The 22,080-nt window shown below is 40.7% G+C and overlaps 1 protein-coding gene across 2 annotated transcripts in view; it reads left to right on the top strand.

Annotated features, from left to right (window-relative positions):
- Positions 1 to 22,080, top strand: part of USP45 (ubiquitin specific peptidase 45) — an 879,557-nt gene that overhangs the window by 166,102 nt on the left and 691,375 nt on the right. For both annotated transcript variants that reach the window (XM_053710569.1, XM_053710568.1), the window contains exon 6: positions 3,302 to 3,447. In XM_053710569.1, coding sequence (XP_053566544.1) covers positions 3,302 to 3,447 — 146 coding nt within the window. The remainder of the gene's footprint in view (positions 1 to 3,301; positions 3,448 to 22,080) is intronic.

Genomic DNA, 22,080 nt, shown 5'->3' with positions numbered 1-22,080 from the left:
TAGTGATCTGGTAGATGGCTTATACCACCTAGCCACTAGAGGGTGTTTGATTCCAGCTGCTGCTGATTTTTTCCCTCTTTCTGCATGGCAATGTATGGATGGGGGGTTCTCCCTTGGGGCAGGAGGAGTTGTGTTCTCGGGTCCCTCTCCAGCTCTTGTTAAAGCTCTTGTTTTCAGAACAGGCAATTAGGCAAGTTGTATTTTTGAGGATTAATTTTATTATTGAACAACATCCATGTTCTCAATGAACCCAAAAAACTCATTAATATCAAAGCTGAATAGTTTTGGGAGTAGTTTTTAGTTTGTTTTTAGTTATAGCTATTTTAAGGGGATATCTGTGTGTGCAGGTGACTATTACTGTGCATAATTATTAGGCAACTTAACAAAAAACAAATATATACCCATTTCAATTATTTATTTTTACCAGTGAAACCAATATAACATCTCAACATTCACAAATATACATTTCTGACATTCAAAAACAAAACAAAAACAAATCAGTGACCAATATAGCCACCTTTCTTTGCAAGGACACTCAAAAGCCTGCCATCCATGGATTCTGTCAGTGTTTTGATCTGTTCACCATCAACATTGCATGCAGCAGCAACCACAGCCTCCCAGACACTGTTCAGAGAGGTGTACTGTTTTCCCTCCTTGTAAATCTCACATTTGATGATGGACCACAGGTTCTCAATGGGGTTCAGATCAGGTAAACAAGGAGGCCATGTCATTAGATTTTCTTCTTTTATACCCTTTCTTGCCAGCCACGCTGTGGAGTACTTGGACGCGTGTGATGGAGCATTGTCCTGCATGAAAATCATGTTTTTCTTGAAGGATGCAGACTTCTTCCTGTACCACTGCTTGAAGAAGGTGTCTTCCAGAAACTGGCAGTAGGACTGGGAGTTGAGCTTGACTCCATCCTCAACCCGAAAAGGCCCCACAAGCTCATCTTTGATGATACCAGCCCAAACCAGTACTCCACCTCCACCTTGCTGGCGTCTGAGTCGGACTGGAGCTCTCTGCCCTTTACCAATCCAGCCACGGGCCCATCCATCTGGCCCATCAAGACTCACTCTCATTTCATCAGTCCATAAAACCTTAGAAAAATCAGTCTTGAGATATTTCTTGGCCCAGTCTTGACGTTTCAGCTTGTGTGTCTTGTTCAGTGGTGGTCGTCTTTCAGCCTTTCTTACCTTGGCCATGTCTCTGAGTATTGCACACCTTGTGCTTTTGGGCACTCCAGTGATGTTGCAGCTCTGAAATATGGCCAAACTGGTGGCAAGTGGCATCTTGGCAGCTGCAACGCTTGACTTTTCTCAGTTCATGGGCAGTTATTTTGCACCTTGGTTTTTCCACACGCTTCTTGCGACCCTGTTGACTATTTTGAATGAAACGCTTGATTGTTCGATGATCACGCTTCAGAAGCTTTGCAATTTTAAGAGTGCTGCATCCCTCTGCAAGATATCTCACTATTTTTGACTTTTCTAAGCCTGTCAAGTCCTTCTTTTGACCCATTTTGCCAAAGGAAAGGAAGTTGCCTAATAATTATGCACACCTGATATAGGGTGTTGATGTCATTAGACCACACCCCTTCTCATTACAGAGATGCACATCACCTAATATGCTTAATTGGTAGTAGGCTTTCGAGCCTATACAGCCTGGAGTAAGACAACATGAATAAAGAGGATGATGTGGTCAAAATACTCATTTGCCTAATAATTCTGCACTCCCTGTAGTAGACTGCAGTCTGCTGCTTTGTGGCTGTTCAAACAGCTGTTTGGAAAGTAGACTCCTTGTGTCGAGGCTGTCAAGGACAGTTATGCCAGGTCCTTTTTTCTGATCTATTTGCAATTTTCTATTCCCTGTGGGTTTGCTTAGCTGCCTATCAAGTGGGGCATTTGCAGTTTGAAATCAGCTACACACCTGGCTTTGTGGGAGAATTGTCTGTGGCTCTACATATAAACAAACAGAGTAGTAATGCACAGAGCCATGGGTTAAGATCCCTGCACAGTCCTGTAGCATTTTTTTCCATTCCATTGGGAGTTGGGGTTGTTTTGTTACCCCTGTCCATCAGACATGCCCGTTGCTTGGGCTAGCCGGGCGTTGGAGCAGATTTTGAGATCTGTTGCTCTGCACTTTCTGTTTTCGAGGTTCGATGAGCCTTCCTTGAGGGGCTCTGTTTTTCTTCCACGTTCAGGGTTTTGTGGAAAGGACTGGCGGTGTCTGCTGGTTGGCTGGATGCCTAGCAAGCTGTTGATTAGGATTGTCCCTAACTTTATCTGTTTCCATTTGCTTGTTTATTTTCAAATTTCTAGATCATCTTCGGATGATAGCAGCGTGCACCGTTCTGAGTCCTCAGGGGTTGCCGTCAGGGGATTCCCTATCTGAGTTGCTGCACAAGATTTGGATATTCTGAACAGTCCCTAATGGTTTATGGGGCTTTCGTCTCCAGTTGTACCCTATGTAAGTTTCCCTGCAATCTTTTTAGGCTTCTTCATGTCTTTCTCCTTTTTGGAGCATATGGCTGTTTGATCCCTTTCTCTAATAAGGGGGTTGTTGTTTGGAGACCACCTGGCGGTTGATGGTGTCTCTTGGAGACTGTTGGGTCAGTCGAGTCTAGTTCCTGCGGTCTCTAGCAAGGCCTATGACCTATCTGTGGATCTGTGTCCTTGGGCTTTTTCTTTTTCAAAATGTTTCTATATTTTCCTCGGCTTCGGACGAAGCAGGGGTTTCTGGTGTAAGGGTTTTAGGCTTGGTGCCCTCAGAGTGGGCCGCCTTTTGTACCCTCCCGTTTTTAGCATTCAGTGTCCTCTATAGCTTGGGTATTGTTTTCCCAAAAGTAATGAATGCAGCTGTGGACTCTTACGGTTTATGAAGAAACACATAATTTATGCTTACCTGATCATTTCCTTTTCTTCAGACGGATAGAGTCTACAGCTCCCCGCCCGTAATTTTTCTGAGGGCGTCGGTTATTTTTATTCTTCTTACACCTTTTTCACCCTATGCTTTTTCCACTGTTCTTTGTTCCTCGGCAGAATGACTGGGGGATGTGGGATGTGGGAGAGGTATTTAAGCCTTTGGCTGGGGTATCTTTGCCTCCTCCTGGTGGCCAGGTTTTGAATTCCCAAAAGTAAGGAATGCAGCTGTGAACTCTTTCCATCTAAAGAAAATGAAATGATCAGGTAAGCATAATTGATGTGTTTTTTTTCCAATGTGTTTTGTGGGCATGTTTCTTTTTCTGTTTTCAGGGCTATGTAGTGCTAATTTTCTGTGGTAATTAATTGTTCTATGTAATTTCCAGGTTCGTCTTCTAAAGTTGTTCTTCTTCGAGAAGAGTGCAGTGAAGTTGGTGAAATACATGCCGGAAAAAGTTTTGTTAGCAGTTCTGTACCCGTGAAAGGAATAAATAATTTGGGGAACACATGCTTCTTTAATGCTGTCATGCAGGTAAAAAGCATTTGCACACATATATGTATGTAATGATTATAAATAATGACATGTTTATTCAACAGAATGTACAACTGTACCCAATAACGAATATTTAATAATGCAACATTTCATTTCTTGACCAGCTAGGAAGGCACCCCTTAAGTTGGAAGATGATTTCTTATGTAGTTGCCTAATGAGAGATCTTTTCCTTAGAGCTATGCTTCAGGAAATAATCAGTGACTTGCTGACTGTTCTGCTGAAGATATGACACATGCTGACTTTTTGAGACTTGAAGAGAAACCCCATTCTGAGGCTTAAAGGGACAAAAATGCTGTATTTAAACAAACAATATTGCAATTCAGGTACTTTTGGACATGTTTTCAAATGTATCAATGTTGACACGGATCTGTTTAGTTATCCAAGCATAAAGCAGTTTTCTTTCTTAAAATGGTGAGAGTCCAGGAGACAGCACATGTGGGATTACACTCCAGTCCAATAGTAGAAGGCAAAAAAACACCCTACGTACCAGAGCTTTAATCCCTCTCTTTCAGAATTTCTCAGTCAGATTTTTGCCTCCAAAATTTAGTGAGTTGAATGTTGAAGGGCTGATCTACACATCATTGATGGGGTTCTCTAACTGGGCAGAGACCCAATTTCTCCAGTATAGAGGGGAAAGCAGGCGTACAACCAGATAGTGGGAATACACTCTTAAGGATAGATTACAAGTGGAATGCTAAATATCGCTTACGTGCAAGCAAAAGCATTAGCTCTCCACTTTGTAATACCAGTGCACGTAAACCTGCGTTCAGTACTAGTACTCGATCCCACTATTCAACACCCTACTCTGACTGAGATGTTTCCAGAGGACCATATAATTGACAGCGCACCCCTATCAAAAAGCTATCGACTCAACCCGATCAACTTTTGCCCCGAAGCAGATACCTATAAAGCATATCCTGATGGAGACTGGAGACCCTAACAGCAGACTGCATCCAGATCAGCGTATCCATACAGCCACGAGTAGCGGAGATCCTACGAGCACCTCACTCACCAACTACCCGTTCCCATGCAGTCTTGCCGCACTCAAACTGGGACCCTGGCAGTTCGCCTCAGACTGCTCTCTATGACCACGTCAAGAGGTGCTGGCGATTCATGGAGAACCTTTTGGTTTGCAACCTCTATTTTCTACTACCCGTTTTCGTGCAGTTTTGCTACACTTGAGTTGGTTCCCTGGCGGTCCACTCTAGGGTGTCATAAGTGAACATGAATAGAAACTGTGACGATCCACAGAGGACCTCTATACCCACAGTGGCTGTTAAAGTGTAATACCAGCTACACGAACAAGACTCCAAATAGCTACTAATCACTTGTATGTTTCTTTATTGTTCTCTGTTTTTCATACTGAGAATGTTTTCTCTGTTACCTCAGTTCAGCAAAATATGCATTAGTAACCTATACATGACTATTATTGGATCCTATAGCTATTTATTTAGGGCTTAATTTTTTATGACACAATGTCATCTACTTATCAAGCCATCAACCGCAAATACGCTGGAATGCCGCAGCGTATTTGTGGCAAGCCTGATTCCCCTTAGTTATCAAACCCTACAAACCGGCAAAAGTAGAAATTTATGACGTAACGTATGATCTGCCGGACTCAGTCCGACACAGATCAATGCTTACGTCATTACAGATGTTCAGATGCAAGTTCGGCACAATCTGACTACTTTTGTTAGTTATCAAATAACTACCAGGTACGCTCGGCACTATTCCGGCCCAGCGTACCTGGTTTTCAATCCTGGAGGCGGCGGATGCCATAGGAATCAATAGGAATCAATGGGAGTCTGAAAGCAGCGAAAGCTTCTGTTCGCTGCTGCCCGATATCCCATTGATTCCTATGGGAACGTTTACACCTAACACCCTAACATGTCCCCCGAGTCTAAACACCCCTAATCTGCCCCCCCCACACCGCCGCCACCTACATTATACTTTTTAACCCCTAATCTGGTGTCCCTACACCGCCGCCACCTAAATAAAAGTTATTAACCCCTATCCCGCCGCTCCCGGACCCCGCCGCAACTAAATAAACTTATTAACCCCTAAACCGCCACTCCCGGAGTCCACCGCCACCTACATTATACTTATTAACCCCTAATCTGCCGCCCCTACACCACCGCCACCTACCTACATTTATTAACCCCTAATCTGCCGCCCCCACTATATTAAATGTATTAACCCCTTAACCTAAGTCTAACCCTAACACCCCCTAACTTAAATATAATTTAAATAAATCTAACTATCATTAAATAAATTATTCCTATTTAAAACTAAATACTTACCTGTAAAATAAACCCTAAGATAGCTACAATATAACTAATAGTTACATTGTAGCTAGCTTAGGGTTTATTTTTATTTTACAGGCAACTTTGTATTTATTTTAACTAGGTAGAATAGTTATTAAATAGTTATTAACTATTTAATAACTTACTAGTTAAAATAAATACAAATATACCTGTAAAATAAACCGTAACTATTACACCTAACACTACAATATAATTAAATAAATTCCCTAAACTAAATACAATTAAATACAATTAATTTTTTTTTATCTAAAGTACAAAACCCCCCCACTAAATTACAGAAAATAATAAACAAAGTACAAGATTTTTAAACTAATTGCACCTAATCTAATCCCCCTAACAAAATAAAAAAGCCCCCCAAAATAAAAAAGCCCTACCCTACACTAAATTACAAATAGCCCTTAAAAGGGCCTTTTGCTGGGCATTGCCCCAAATAATCGGCTCTTTTACCTGTAAAAAAAAAAATTACAAACCCCCCCAACATTAAAACCCACCACCCACACAACCAACCCTACTCTAAAACCCACCCAATCCCCCCTTAAAGAAATCCTAACACTAACCCCTTGAAGATCACCCTACCTTGAGAAGTCTTGACCCAACCGGGCCGAAGTCCTCATCAAAGCCGGCAGAAGTGATCCTCCAGACGGGCAGAAGTGGTCCTTCAGGCGGGCAGAAGTCTTCATCCAGGCGGCATCTTCTATCTTCATCTATCTGGCGCGGAGTGGGTCCATCTTCAAGACATCCAATGCAGAACATCCTCTTCATCCGGAGTCTTCTTCAACAATGATTATAGCCAATAGAATTCAAGCTCAATCCTATTGGCTGATTGGATCAGCCAATAGGATTGAACTTCAATCCTATTGGCTGATTGCATCAGCCAATAGGATTTTTCCTACCTTCATTCCGATTGGCTGATAGAATTCTATCAGCCAATCGGAATTGAAGGGACGCCATTTTGGATGACGTCACTTAAAGGAACCGTCATTGTTGAAGAAGACTCCGGATGAAGAGGATGCTCCGCATCGGATGACTTGAAGATGGGCCCACTCCGCGCAGGATAGATGAAGATAGAAGATGCCTGGATGAAGACTTCTGCCCGTCTGGAGGACCACTTCTGCCGTCTGGAGGACCACTTCTGCCGGCTTTGTTGAGGACTTTGCCCCGGTTGGGTGAAGACTTCTCAAGGTAGGGTGATCTTCAAGGGGTTAGTGTTAGGTTTTTTTAAGGGGGGATTGGGTGGGTTTTAGAGTAGGGTTGGTTGTGTGGGTGGTGGGTGGTGGGTTTTAATCTTGGGGGGTTTGTAATTTTTTTTTTACAGGTAAAAGAGCTGATTACTTTGGGGCAATACCCCGCAAAAGGCCCCTTTAAGGGCTATTTGTAATTTAGTGTAGGGTAGGGCTTTTTTTATTTTGGGGGGGCTTTTTTATTTTGTTCGGGGGATTAGATTAGGTGTAATTAGTTTAAAAATCTTGTACTTTGTTTATTATTTTCTGTAATTTAGTGGGGGGTTTTTTTCAAAATGCAAAGTCTCATACAGAGATAGTTTTAGCATTTCTGAGGTCGCATGGGTGGAAAGTGAACATGGAAAAGAGTTCTCTGTTACCACTCACAAGGGTTCCCTTTCTAGGGACTCTTATAGATTCTGTAGAGATGAAGATTTACCTGACGGAGTCCAGGTTATCAAAAATCCTAAATGCTTGCCGTGTCCTTCATTCCATTCCAAGCCCATCAGTAGCTCAGTGCATGGAAGTAATCGGCTTAATGGTCGCGGCAATGGACATAGTGCCATTTGCGCGCCTGCATCTCAGACCGCTGCAATTATGCATGCTGAGTCAGTGGAATGGGGATTACTCAGATCTGTCCCCTTTACTAAATCTGGACCAGGAGACCAGAGATTCTCTTCTCTGGTGGTTGTCTCGGATTCATCTGTCCAAGGGAATGACTTTTCGCAGACCAGATTGGACGATTGTAACAACAGATGCCAGCCTTCTAGGCTGGGGCGCAGTCTGGAATTCCCTGAAGGCTCAGGGATCATGGACTCAGGAGGAGAAACTCCTTCCAATAAACATTCTGGAATTAAGAGCGATATTCAATGCTCTTCTAGCTTGGCCTCAGTTAGCAACACTGAGGTTCATCAGATTTCAGTCGGACAACATCACGACTGTGGCTTACATCAATCATCAAGGGGGAACCAGGAGTTCCCTAGCGATGTTAGAAGTCTCAAAGATAATTCGCTGGGCAGAGTCTCACTCTTGCCATCTGTCAGCGATCTACATCCCAGGCGTGGAGAACTGGGAGGCGGACTTTCTAAGCCGCCAGATCTTTCACCCGGGGGAGTGGGAACTTCACCCGGAGGTATTTGCTCAACTGATTCTTCATTGGGGCGAACTGGAACTGGATCTCATGGCTTCTCGCCAGAACGCGAAGCTTCCTTGTTACGGATCCAGGTCCAGGGACCCGGGAGCGGTGCTGGTAGATGCACTAGCAGCCCCTTGGGTTTTCAACATGGCTTATGTGTTCCCACCGTTTCCGTTGCTGCCTCGTCTGATTGCCAGGATCAAACAGGAGAGAGCATCGGTGATTCTGATAGCGCCTGCGTGGCCACGCAGGACCTGGTATGCAGACCTAGTGGACATGTCGTCCTGTCCACCATGGTCTCTGCCTCTGAGGCAGGACCTTCTACTTCAGGGTCCTTTCAACCATTCAAGCCTAATTTCTCTGAGGCTGACTGCATGGAGATTGAACGCTTGATTCTATCAAAGCGTGGTTTCTCGGAGTCGGTTATTGATACATTGATACAGGCTCGGAAACCGGTTACCAGAAAAATTTACCATAAGATATGGCGTAAATATTTACATTGGTGTGAATCCAAGAGTTACTCATGGAGTAAGGTTAGGATTCCTAGGATATTGTCTTTTCTACAAGAGGGTTTAGAAAAGGGTTTATCCGCTAGTTCGTTAAAGGGACAGATTTCTGCTCTGTCTATTCTTTTTCACAAACGTCTGGCAGAGAATCCAGACGTCCAGGCTTTTTGTCAGGCTTTGGCTAGGATTAAGCCTGTGTTTAAAACTGTTGCTCCCCCGTGGAGCTTAAACTTGGTTCTTAAAGTTCTTCAGGGTGTTCCGTTTGAACCCCTTCATTCCATTGATATTAAGCTTTTATCTTGGAAAGTTCTGTTTTTGATGGCTATTTCCTCGGCTCAGAGAGTCTCTGAGTTATCTGCCTTACATTGTGACTCTCCTTATCTGATTTTTCATTCAGACAAGGTAGTTTTGCGTACTAAACCTGGGTTTTTACTTAAGGTTGTTTCTAATAGGGATATCAATCAGGAAATTGTTGTTCCATCATTATGTCCTAACCCTTCTTCAAAGAAGGAACGTCTTTTGCATAATCTGGACGTAGTCCGTGCCCTGAAGTTCTACTTACAGGCAACTAAGGATTTTCTGCAAACTTCTTCTCTGTTTGTCGTTTATTCTGGACAGAGGAGAGGTCAAAAGGCTTCGGCCACCTATCTCTCTTTTTGGCTTCGTAGCATAATACGTTTAGCCTATGAGACTGCTGGACAGCAGCCCCCTGAAAGAATTACAGCTCATTCCACTAGAGCTGCGGCTTCCACCTGGGCCTTTAAGAATGAGGCCTCTGTTGAACAGATTTGCAAGGCTGCAACTTGGTCTTCACTTCATACCTTTTCAAAATTTTACAAATTTGACACTTTTGCTTCTTCGGAGGCTGTTTTTGGGAGAAAGGTTCTACAGGCAGTGGTTCCTTCTGTTTAAAGTTCCTGCCTTGTCCCTCCCATCATCCGTGTACTTTAGCTTTGGTATTGGTATCCCATAAGTAATGGATGACCCGTGGACTGAACACACTTAACAAGAGAAAACATAATTTATGCTTACCTGATAAATTTATTTCTCTTGTAGTGTGTTCAGTCCACGGCCCGCCCTGTCTTTTTTTGAGGCAGTTCTAAATTTTAATTAAAACTCCAGTCACCACTGCACCCTATAGTTTCTCCTTTCTCGTCTTGTTTTGGTCGAATGACTGGATATGACATGTGAGGGGTGGAGCTATATAGCAGCTCTGCTTGGGTGATCCTCTTGCAACTTCCTGTTGGGAAGGAGAATATATCCCATAAGTAATGGATGACCCGTGGACTGAACACACTACAAGAGAAATAAATTTATCAGGTAAGCATAAATTATGTTTTAATAACTATTCTACCTAGTTAAAATAAATACAAAGTTGCCTATAAAATAAAAATAAACCCTAAGATAGCTACAATGTAACTATTAGTTATATTGTAGCTATCTTAGGGTTTATTTTACAGGTATTTAGTTTTAAATAGGAATAATTTATTTAATGATAGTTATATTTATTTAGATTTATTTAAATTATATTTAAGTTAGGGGGTGTTAGGGTTAGGTTTAGGGGTTAATACATTTAATATAGTGGCGGCGACGTTGGGGGCGGCAGATTAGGGGTTAATAAATGTAGGTAGGTGGCGGCGGTTTAGGTGGGGCAGATTATGGATTAATAAATATAATGTAGGTGGCGGCGGTGTAGGGGGGCAGATTAGGGGTTAATAAATATAATGTAGGGGGCGGCAGATTAGGGGTTAATAAGTATAATGTAGGTGGCGGTGGGCTCCGGGAGCGGCGGTTTAGGGGTTAAACACTTTATTTAGTTGCGGTGGGGTCCGTGAGCGGTGGTTTAGGGGTTAATACATTTATTAGAGTTGCGGTGGAGTCCGGGGGCGGCGGTTTAGGGATTAATACATTTATTAGAGTTGTGGCGGGGTCCGGGAGCGGCGATTTAGGGGGTTAACAGTATAGTATAGTGTGGGTGTTTAGTGACAGGGTACCAAGAAAGCTATAAAAAAGCCGAAGAGCAGCAAGATTGATGACTGTTAGTTAACAACAGTCCGCTGCTCATCGCACCGTACTTGGTGCGCTGCTTTTTGACAGCTTTTTTGATAATTTTGGGGAACGTATTCAGGTCCGCGGCAGCGATCTTAGGCGAGCGTATTGGTGCCGTCGAATGCAAGTAAGTTGACGGCTTGATAAATAGATGCCATTGTCTGTTTTGCACTTTATGGCCCTCAATATTCCATGTGACCCTTCTATTATCTACCACTATGCATTTAGTCAAACTTTTGCTGTAAACCATGTCCTATCTATATATCTATCTTCCACCCGTTTACATAGTTATAGACATATAGAACCACTTCCAACTATAACCCAGAATATCTTAAAGTTATCAAGTTATGCTTATCTATTTATCTCTCTAGTGGTTCAGCCCAACAATTTGGGATGTCACCATGCTGTCATCGGCCGAGGCGGCATGATGGTTCCCTTTTTACTTTAGTATCTATGTGTTTATCGGATCCAACCAAGGCTCCAACATCTACAATTACCAGCACTGCAACCTATGGTATAGATGCTACATCTTGATAAAACTATATTCATAGATATATATTAGTATTTAACTGTCCCTTTCCACAGTCACTTTATTATTCCTAATACTTTTTCCGCCTATTGCTGATTGCTTTAGTAAAAGTAAAGGATGCGAATTAGATAACAAATATACACTTCTTTATTTGCAGCAGTAAGGTCTTCCTTTACTTTATATGTGCAATCCACACCTAGCTCAACTCAACAGATCTCTCCTCTTGTGATAATTACAAAGTCTCACAGGTTAACTATGATTCTTTTATCATTACAGAATCAAGGTCAAGGCGCAGCTCCACCTTATTATACTGCATCTGTTGTAAACTTCCTACTATATCCACACCACAGGCAGAGCCCTAGTTATGCTTACCTACTTTATTGATTTTATACAAATCTAATAATAAACTATAAAATCAAGGTTTACAAGATGAGACCCACTCCCCACATTAAGATACCTTCTATTAATGTTATTATCCCCTTAAACATTTGAGGTCCAAGAGTGGGTTAATTTGTTTTGAAGGCTTATAAGTAGTCTGGCATCCTTTATGAATATTAAGTACTACATTTGTCTTTTGAACCTTAATATGCGATATAGAATGTTTAAGATTAGTATCATTCTTATGTTGGCTATCATGGAGTACTTAACACCTCTAAGCTGTACTGTAACCATTTATTCTCCTTGTTCTCTTTGATTAATATATACTCATTGTATGCCTGAACTTAAACCTCAATAAAAATTATATAAAAAAAAGAGAAAACAGAATATAGTGTAATATTGTAGTAGTCCACTGTATTCCTAATACTTTAGGAGTAAAGTGTGTTGTTACAATATTGCACTATATTGTTTTTTTTATAATTTATGGTCTGAGTATATATTCACAGCTGATATATCTAGAAGGACGAAACTTAAAGTGATGATAAACTTTCCACTTTTATAATCAGATCCTGAATGTTAGTGGTATGTTAGATCAGGGGTGCTCACACTTTTTTCTGTTGGGATCTACTTTTCAAATGACCAGCTCAACGAGATCTACCCACAAAAAATTGGCCGGCTCCTAAGCTTACATTCCTGCTTTTTCAAATAAAGATACCAAGAGAATGAAGAACATTTGATAATAGGAGCAAATTAGAAAGTTGTTTAAAATGGCATGTTCTATATCTGAATCATGAAAAAAATAAAATGTGTATTTCATATTCCTTTGACCCCTTAACGACCGACGACGTACGCCATACGTCCTCATTAAAAATACACTTAACGACCGAGGACGTATGGCGTACATCGTCAGTCTGGAAAGCAGCTGGAAGAGATCCTGATCGCTTCCAGCTGCTTTCCGGTTATTGCAGGATTCCTCGATATCGAGGCATCCTGCAATAACCATTTTTACCCCTCCGGTGCAGAGAGAGCCACTCTGTGGCCCTCTCTGCACCGGACATCGATTTCCGCATTCGTTGTTGGGTGGGAGCTGAAGTGGGAGGCGGGTGGGCGGCCATCGATGGGTTCTAAGGCAGAGAGGGGGGCGGATCAGGGGCGGGATCGCCGGGGGCGCGCATAGACATGCGCGCACGGGGGCGGAGGGCAGAGGGCAGGCGCGTGCACGGAGACGGAGCGGGTGGGAACCGCTACACTGCAGAAAAAAAAGTTTTGTAAGTGGGAGAAAGCAGGGAGGGAATGCCCCTTGAAATAAACAAAAGGGATCTGGGAGTAGGTGGGGGTGGTCTTGGTGGGGGGAAGCTACACTACAGAAAAAAAAAAAAATCTATTATATTGTAAACTGGGTACTGGCAGACAGCTGCCAGTACCCAATATGGCTCCCAAGAAGGTAGAGGGGGAGGTTAGAGAGCTGTTTGGCGGTGGGGTCAGGGAGGTTGGGGGATAAGGGGAGATCCTACACAGCAGCATATGCTATAAAAAAAACCTATTGAAATTCAAAGAGTCCTTTTATTTTAGTACTGGAAGACTTTCTGCCAGTACTTAAAGGGACAGTCTACACCAGAATTGTTATTGTTTTAAAAGATAGATAATCCCTTTTTTACCCATTCCCTAGTTTTGCATAACCAACACAGTTATATTTATATATTTTTTACCTCTGTGATTATCTTGTATCTAAGCCTCTGCAGACTGCCCCTTTATTTCAGTTATTTTGACAGACTTGCAGTTTAGCCAATCATTGATGGCTCCCAGGTAACTTCACGTGCATGAGCACAGTGTTATCTTTATGAAAAACATGAACTAACACCCTCTAGTGGTGAAAAACCTGTTAAAATGCATTTGTAAGAGGTGGCCTTCAAGGTCTAAGAAATTAGCATATGAACCTCCTAGGTTAAGCTTTCAATTAAGAATACCAAGAGAACAAAGAAAAATTGGTGATAAAAGTAAATTGGAAAAATGTTTAAAATTACATGCCCTATCTGAATCATGAAAGTTTTTTTTGGACTAGACTGTCCCTTTAAGATGGTGGGGACAATTGTGGGGTAGGGGAGGGAAGAGAGCTGTTTGGGAGGGATCAGGGAGTGTGATGTGTCAGATGGGAGACTGATCTCTACACTAAAGCTAAAATTAACCCTGCAAGCTCCCTACAAGCTCCCTAATTAACCCCTTCACTGCTAGCCATAATACACGTGTGATGCACAGCGGCATTTAGCGGCCTTCTAATTACCAAAAAGCAACTCCAAAGCCATATATGTCTGCTATTTTTGAACAAAGGGGATCCCAGAGAAGCATTTACAACCATTTGTGCCATAATTGCACAAACTGTTTGTAAATAATTTCAGTGGGAAACCTAAAGTTTGTGAAAAAGTTGACTATTTTTTTTTATTTGATCGCATTTGGCGGTGAAATGGTGGCATGAAATATACCAAAATGGGTCTAGATCAATACTTGGGGTTGTCTACTACACTACACTAAAGCTAAAATTAACCATACAAGCTCCCTAATTAACCCCTGAACTGCTGGGCATAATACACGTGTGGTGCGCAGCGTCATTTAGCTTCCTTCTAATTACCAAAAAGCAACGCAAAAACTATAAATGTCTGCTATTTCTGAAAAAAGGGGATCCCAGAGAAGCATTTACAACCATTTTTGCCATAATTGCACAAGATGTTTGTAAATGATTTCAGTGAGAAACCTAAAATTTGGAAAAATGTAACTTTTTTTTTTATTTAATCGCATTTGGCGGTGAAATGGTGGCATGAAATATACCATAATGGGCCTAGATCCATACTTTGGGTTGTCTACTAGACTAAAGCTAAAATTACCCCAAAAAGCTCCCTACATGCTCCCTGATTAACCCCTTCACTTCTGGACATAATACATGTGTGGTGCACAGTGGCATTTAGCAGCCTTATAATTACCAAAAAGCAACGCCAAAGCCATATATGTCTGCTATTTCTGAACAAAGGGGATCCCAGAGAAAAATTTACAATCAATCATGCCATAATTGCACAAGCTGTTTGTAAATAATTGTAACTGTTCTCCTTCAGTTCCCCTTAAATATTAGAGGAACATATATATTTGTTACACCTAGTGATATTCTAATACTATAGGGAAGTATTAGCTATTACAATAGGTGTATTTATTATAAACATACATCAAGAGTTATAAAAGATTAGGACTGAAATGATTCAGAAATAATAAGAAAAAATTAACTTATCTTATTTGCTTCATAAGATAAGGAATAACAATGAGTATGTATAAAGTCACTTCTAGATTTTAAGAGTAAGTAGAAGATTCAGCAGTTAAGTAACTTCAGCAAAACAAAAGATACTAGGAGAACAAGGACAAAATGCAACAGCAATTCAAGTTATATTTGTTACAGGAATAATGTGCAATGGAGTGCAAACAGTCCGCAAGTAGCCAGAGAGAAAAGTTCATATAATGAAGAGTAGCCTTCGATATTAGTATGATAAGAGTTAAGGCACAAGCAGCAAGCAGACTTTGTTTCAGAGTAGCAGAGCGTAACAGCAGATAACAGACAGAAGATGCTTAACTACTTGAATAACAACCAGTATGAGATAGCGTAATTCACTGTAAACAAATGAGGTAGCTGTACCTTGAATGTAGTTCAGTTTTCTTACCGGAGAGCACTGCTTCAATAGAGTTCCTTGAGGTGGAGTTAGGACTCTCTTCCGGTGTATCCTGAGAGCTGAAAGTGGCGTCTGACGTCAGAGCACCGGGAGCGGCTGAATGCCGATGTAAGGTACAGAGCTCTGTAAAAGTTAAGCGTTAGGTTAAAGCTGGTCTTTGTCTGTAGTGAGGTAAATATAACAGTTCTTACTGAAGAATTCTCAAAGTTAGACTCTTTAGAGATGAGAGGGTGTTCCGATATGACACTCAGGCTTCCAATGTAGGCAGACTGCAAAGGAGTCAGATGGTAACAGAATTGCAGAAGCACTGTTTAACGCTGTTAGAAGCAAGCGGAGTTAGTAAAGGAGAGAGTGGTAGAATCACTTCAGGAAGATTAGAGATTCTACTTAATTTGTTAGAAGATTAGTGGAAATCTCGGAGCTTAGCTAAGGAGATACTACTCAGGCAGTTCAATCAAATTACTAAGCAAAGAGAGTCGTTGTAGCAGGTGTTATAAAGGGGGTGTGTGTATGTGATAGGTCAATCAGAAGTTAAAGGTATATACACCAGAATGAAACCTGACAGGACCCCCTCCTCAGGCAAGCTGTCCCACAGCTTGAGGCCGTGGACGATCAGGAAAGCGTCGGTGAAATTGGGCCACCAAACGAGGAGCTCGGAGATTAGAGGAGGGCTCCCAACTGTCTTCCTCTTCAGAAAAATCTTTCCAGCGAACTAAGTATTGTAACGTTCCATTATGGAATCTGGAATCAAGTATAGAATGTACTTCATAAACTTCTGAACCTTCTGAGTTTAAGTGTGACGGAACAAGGGGAAGAGAGGTTCTGGTTGGAAAGTACGGCTTGAGTAGTGATACATGGAAGGTAGGATGAATTTTTAGAGTATCAGGTAGAAGCAAGGTGACTGCATTCTCATTAACGATTCGTGAAATCGAAAAGGGACCACAGAACTTTTGGGTAAGTTTTTTGCTAGGAACTTGTATCCGAAGGTTTTTGGTGGATAACCAAACTTTATCACCAATCTTGTACAAAGGAGGTTTTCTATGACGTAAATCATAGAAGTGTTTTTGAGTTGCTTGTGCCTTCATGATGTTGTCCTTGAGGAACCTGAAATTGTCAAGGATCGCATTGTTTAACTCATCCACTGTCGGAGAAACGGAAGGAGTGCTTAGAAGTGAATCAAAATTAGGATGATAAGCATAGTTGGCATAGAAAGGTGTAAGTTTTGTTGAGGAATTGGTTAAATTGTTGTATGCAAATTCTGCGAGTGCTAAGAACTTATGCCACTCATGTTGTTGATAAGAACAGAAACATCTTAAATATTCATCCAACCACTGATTTAATCTTTCAACTTGTCCATTAGCTTGTGGATGGAAAGATGTTGTATAATGATGGTCAATCTTCAGGGAAAGACATAAGTTTCTCCAAAAACGAGAGGTGAATTGAGATCCTCTGTCAGAAATTATTGTTTTTGGGATGCCATGCAATTTGATTATGTTGTTGATGAACAATGTAGCCGTTTCAGAAGAAGTTGGTAATTTGTGAAATGGCAAGAAGTGTGCCATTTTAGTGAAGGTATCAATAACAACTACTATAGTGGTATAAGTATTTGATGGTGGCAATTCAACAATAAAATCCAGACTAATCTGTTGCCAGGGAGCCTCTGCGGTAGGAATTGGCATCAGCAAGCCATAAGGAGATTTTTTTTCTATTTTAGATACTTGACAAGTGACACAAGACTTAACATAATCAAGCACTGAAGAAAACATTTTAGGCCACCAATATTTCCTAGACAGTAAATCCAAAGTGCGAGATACACCTGGATGTCCGGCTAATGGGGAATCATGATGTTGTTCTATTATGTGATTCCTCAATTTAGATGGGATATACATCTTGTTTTTAAAATAATAGATACCATCCTTCTGGGATAGATTTTTATTCCTAAAGGATGGTGGTTGGGTAGAATTTTTCTTTACTTCTTTGAGAAAAGTAGTAGTAAAACCAAGGAATCTATTCGTAGGAATGATAGTTGTTGGGTTTTGTACTTCAGGTAAATCAAAATCTTGCCTAGAAAGTGCGTCAGCTTTACCATTCTTATTGGCGGGACGATAGAGTATCTGGAAATCAAATCTAGAAAAGTATAGTGACCAACGTACTTGTCTACTTGAAAGGGTTTTATTGTTTTGTAAGTATTGTAAATTTTTGTGATCCGTGAAAATCACAATGGGATGCAAAGCCCCTTCCAATAGATGTCTCCAGAATTCCAATGACTTACGGATGGCAAGTAACTCTTTATCACCTATGGTGTAGTTCCTCTCCGCTGGACTCATTGCTTTAGAGAAGAAAGAAACAGGGTGTAAGGGATCTCTGGTAGTTTTTTGTTGAGAGAGTACTGCACCGATAGAATGATCTGAGGAATCAACCTCCAGAATGTAGGGTAGATTCACATCAGGAAACTTCAGAATAGGAGCAGACGTGAACGAACTCTTCAGTTGTTCAAAGACTTTAGTGTGACTTTGAGTCCATTTAAAAGGCAGACTAGTTCCGGTTAGTTGTGTGAGTGGTTTGACGATCTCTGAGAATCCCTTAATAAATTTTCGATAATAATTCGAGAATCCCAGGAATCTCTGCAATTCCTTTTTGTTAGTAGGTGTAGGCCAATCTTTTACAGCTTCAACCTTTTCAGTCTGCATTTGTATACCAGAGGGGGAAATAGTATAACCTAGAAACGATATGGTGGTGTCATGAAATGAACATTTCTCTGGTTTTGCATACAGCTTGTGGACTCTCAGCCTTGCTAACACCCATCTAACGTGTTTAATATGTTCCTCTTCAGTTTTTGAATAGATTAAAATATCATCGAGGTATACCACCATACACACGTCCAACAAATCTCTGAAGATGTCATTAATGAAATGCTGGAACGTGGCAGGGGCATTACAAAGACCGAATGGCATCACTAAGTATTCAAAAAGACCATATCTGGTCCTGAATGCGGTGAGCCATTCATCCCCTTGACGTATGCGAATGAGATTATACGCACCTCTAAGATCAAGTTTTGAGAAAATTTTTGCATCGGTTAATCTTTCAATTAATTCTGGAATTAGGGGTAAAGGGTAACGTTTTTTTACTGTGCATTTATTTAATTCCCGGTAATCAATTATTGGTCTCAGTGTTTTGTCTTTATTTGTGACAAAAAACATTCCGGCTGCTGTAGGAGATGTAGAAGATCGTATAAAACCTTTGCGTAAATTTTCAGAGAGGTACTCTTTTAGATGGTTAAGCTCAGGTTGGCTTAATGGATATAGATGACCTACTGGAAGAGAAGAACCAGGAATTAATTCTATCGGACAGTCGTAAATCCGATGAGGTGGAAGAGTCTCTGCTTCTACCTTACTAAATACATCAGTAAAATCACTGTAAACTAAAGGTAAAGGTGAAGTCTTGGACTTTATGAGTAATATGTCTTGTTGTGGGTAACATGTATTTCTACAGAAAGGAGAGGAAAAGCTTACGTGTAGATCTTGCCAATTGATTTCAGGATTATGTAACTGTAGCCAGTTTAAACCTAAGACAAGAGGGAAATGGGGTGATGGAATTATATCAAAAACAACAAACTCAGTATGCCCTGACTCAGTAGTAGTTAAAAGGGGTATAGTTTGTTGAGTAATAGGTCCAGTGGTGAGAGTGGACCCATCAATAACTCTGAGAAACACAGGCGATAATTTTTTCACAACAGGTATTTTATTGAGGTGAACAAAATTGACATCCATAAAGTTGCCTGATGTTCCGGAGTCTATTATTGCTTTAACGTTCACCCTCTTATGGTCCCACTGTATAAAAAGAGATAAGTCACAGTAAGTTTGAGAAGTTTCATAAGGATCTGATTTATGTATGAAAGTAAACTTACGCTTTTTGTTCTTGCGTAGAATAGGACAGTCAGGGACTGTGTGGTTGGGATCGGCACAGTACATACAGAGGCGCTGGGCTCTGCGACGTGATCTTTCATCAGTAGTTAAAGGTCCTCTCAAGATGCCAATCTCCATAGGGGTGACTTTTTCTGTTGAAGCCCCAGGTTGTTTGAGATGAACTGTGGGTTGTGGTTTAAACTGAGAATCGGTATGGTAGCGTTCTGCTTTTCTCTCTCTGATTCGGCGATCTATTTGAGTTGCTAATCTCATTAGTGCTTCAAGAGTGTCTGGCATTTCAGTGCGTGCAAGCTCATCCTTTAGGCTTTCCGAAAGCCCAAGTCTAAATTGATTTTGTAGTGAAACTCTACTCCAAGAAGAATCTGTGGCATATAACTTAAATTCCGTTATATATTCTTCAACGGGCCTTTTTCCTTGTTTTAGTTGTCTCATTTTTAATTCTGCAGAAAGTTGGATATCTGTATCAGAGTACAACTCATCCATGGCTTGGAAAAAGTCACTTAAGGAGTTAAGTATAGGTGAGTCAGCTTCACACAATTGATCCGCCCAAATCCTAGGTTCAGACCGTAAATAGGATATGGTGGTTAACACTTTCACCCGGTCGCTAGGATAGGTTCGGGGTTTTAAATTGTATAGCAGACCACATGCGTTTTTGAATTGTCTATATGATCTTCTATCCCCAGAGAATAACTCTGGTACACAGACTTGAGGTTCTAGAGAGCTAGAATATTGTTCTTTGGAATCTTTTATAAGTCCCCTCATCACTAGGTTTTCCCTTTGCAATTCTAAGATGGCTTTTCCCATCTGATCCATTTTTTGTGACATATCATAGACAACCTGTGGGAGATCTGGTTGTTCCATTCTTATATTTTAAGGCTTAGTAATATGTAACTGTTCTCCTTCAGTTCCCCTTAAATATTAGAGGAATATATATATTTGTTACACCTAGTGATATTCTAATACTATAGGGAAGTATTAGCTATTACAATAGGTGTATTTATTATAAACATACATCAAGAGTTATAAAAGATTAGGACTGAAATGATTCAGAAATAATAAGAAAAAATTAACTTATCTTATTTGCTTCATAAGATAAGGAATAACAATGAGTATGTATAAAGTCACTTCTAGCTTTTAAGAGTAAGTAGAAGATTCAGCAGTTAAGTAACTTCAGCAAAACAAAAGATACTAGGAGAACAAGGACAAAATGCAACAGCAATTCAAGTTATATTTGTTACATGAATAATGTGCAATGGAGTGCAAACAGTCCGCAAATAGCCAGAGAGAAAAGTTCATATAATGAAGAGTAGCCTTCGATATTAGTATGATAAGAGTTAAGGCACAAGCAGCAAGCAGACTTTGTTTCAGAGTAGCAGAGCGTAACAGTAGATAACAGACAGAAGATGCTTAACTACTTGAATAACAACCAGTATGAGATAGCGTAATTCACTGTAAACAAATGAGGTAGCTGTACCTTGAATGTAGTTCAGTTTTCTTACCGGAGAGCACTGCTTCAATAGAGTTCCTTGCGGTGGAGTTAGGACTCTCTTCCGGTGTATCCTGAGAGCTGAAAGTGGCGTCTGACGTCAGAGCACCGGGAGCGGCTGAATGCCGATGTAAGGTACAGAGCTCTGTAAAAGTTAAGCGTTAGGTTAAAGCTGGTCTTTGTCTGTAGTGAGGTAAATATAACAGTTCTTACTGAAGAATTCTCAAAGTTAGACTCTTTAGAGATGAGAGGGTGTTCCGATATGACACTCAGGCTTCCAATGTAGGCAGACTGCAAAGGAGTCAGATGGTAACAGAATTGCAGAAGCACTGTTTAACGCTGTTAGAAGCAAGCGGAGTTAGTAAAGGAGAGAGTAGTAGAATCACTTCAGGAAGATTAGAGATTCTACTTAATTTGTTAGAAGATTAGTGGAAATCTCGGAGCTTAGCTAAGGAGATACTACTCAGGCAGTTCAATCAAATTACTAAGCAAAGAGAGTCGTTGTAGCAGGTGTTATAAAGGGGGTGTGTGTATGTGATAGGTCAATCAGAAGTTAAAGGTATATACACCAGAATGAAACCTGACAATAATTTCAGTGAGAAACCTAAAGTTTGTGAAAAAATTTGTAAAAAAGTGAACGATTTTTTTTATTTGATCGCATTTAGCGGTGAAATGGTGGCATAAAATATACCAAAATGGGCCTAGATCAATACTTTGGGATGTCTTCTAAAAAAAAATATTTACATGTCAAGGGATATTCAGGGATTCCTGACAGATATCATTGTTCCAATGTAACTAGCGCTAATTTTGAAAAAAAGTGGTTTGGAAATAGCAAAGTGCTACTTGTATTTATGGCCCTATAACTTGCAAAAAAAGCAAAGAACATGTAAACTTTGGGTATTTCTAAATTCAGGACAAAATTTGGAAGCTATTTAGCATGGGTGTTTTTTGGTGGTTGTAGATTTGCAACAGATTTTGGGGGTCAAAGTAAGAAAAAGTGTGTTTTTTTCCAATTTTTCCTCATATTTTATAATTTTTTTTATAGTAAATTATAAGATATGATGAAAATAATGGTATCTTGATAAAGTCAATTTAATGGCGAAAAAACGGTATATAATATGTGTGGGTATATTTTGCCTTCAGAACTGCCTTAATTATCAGTGGCATAGATTCAACAAGGTGTTGGAAACATTCCTCAGAGATTTTGGTCCATATTGACATGATAGCATCACACAGTTGCTGCAGATTTGTCGTCAGCACATCCATGATGCAAATCTCCCGTTCCACCACATCCCAAAGGTACTCTATTGGATTGAGATCTGGTGACTGTGGAGGCCATTGGAGTACAGTGA

Source organism: Bombina bombina, chromosome 4, assembly GCF_027579735.1.
Source record: "Bombina bombina isolate aBomBom1 chromosome 4, aBomBom1.pri, whole genome shotgun sequence".
Classification (NCBI taxonomy): domain Eukaryota; kingdom Metazoa; phylum Chordata; class Amphibia; order Anura; family Bombinatoridae; genus Bombina; species Bombina bombina.
This window is presented reverse-complemented; position numbering and strand designations above follow the sequence as displayed.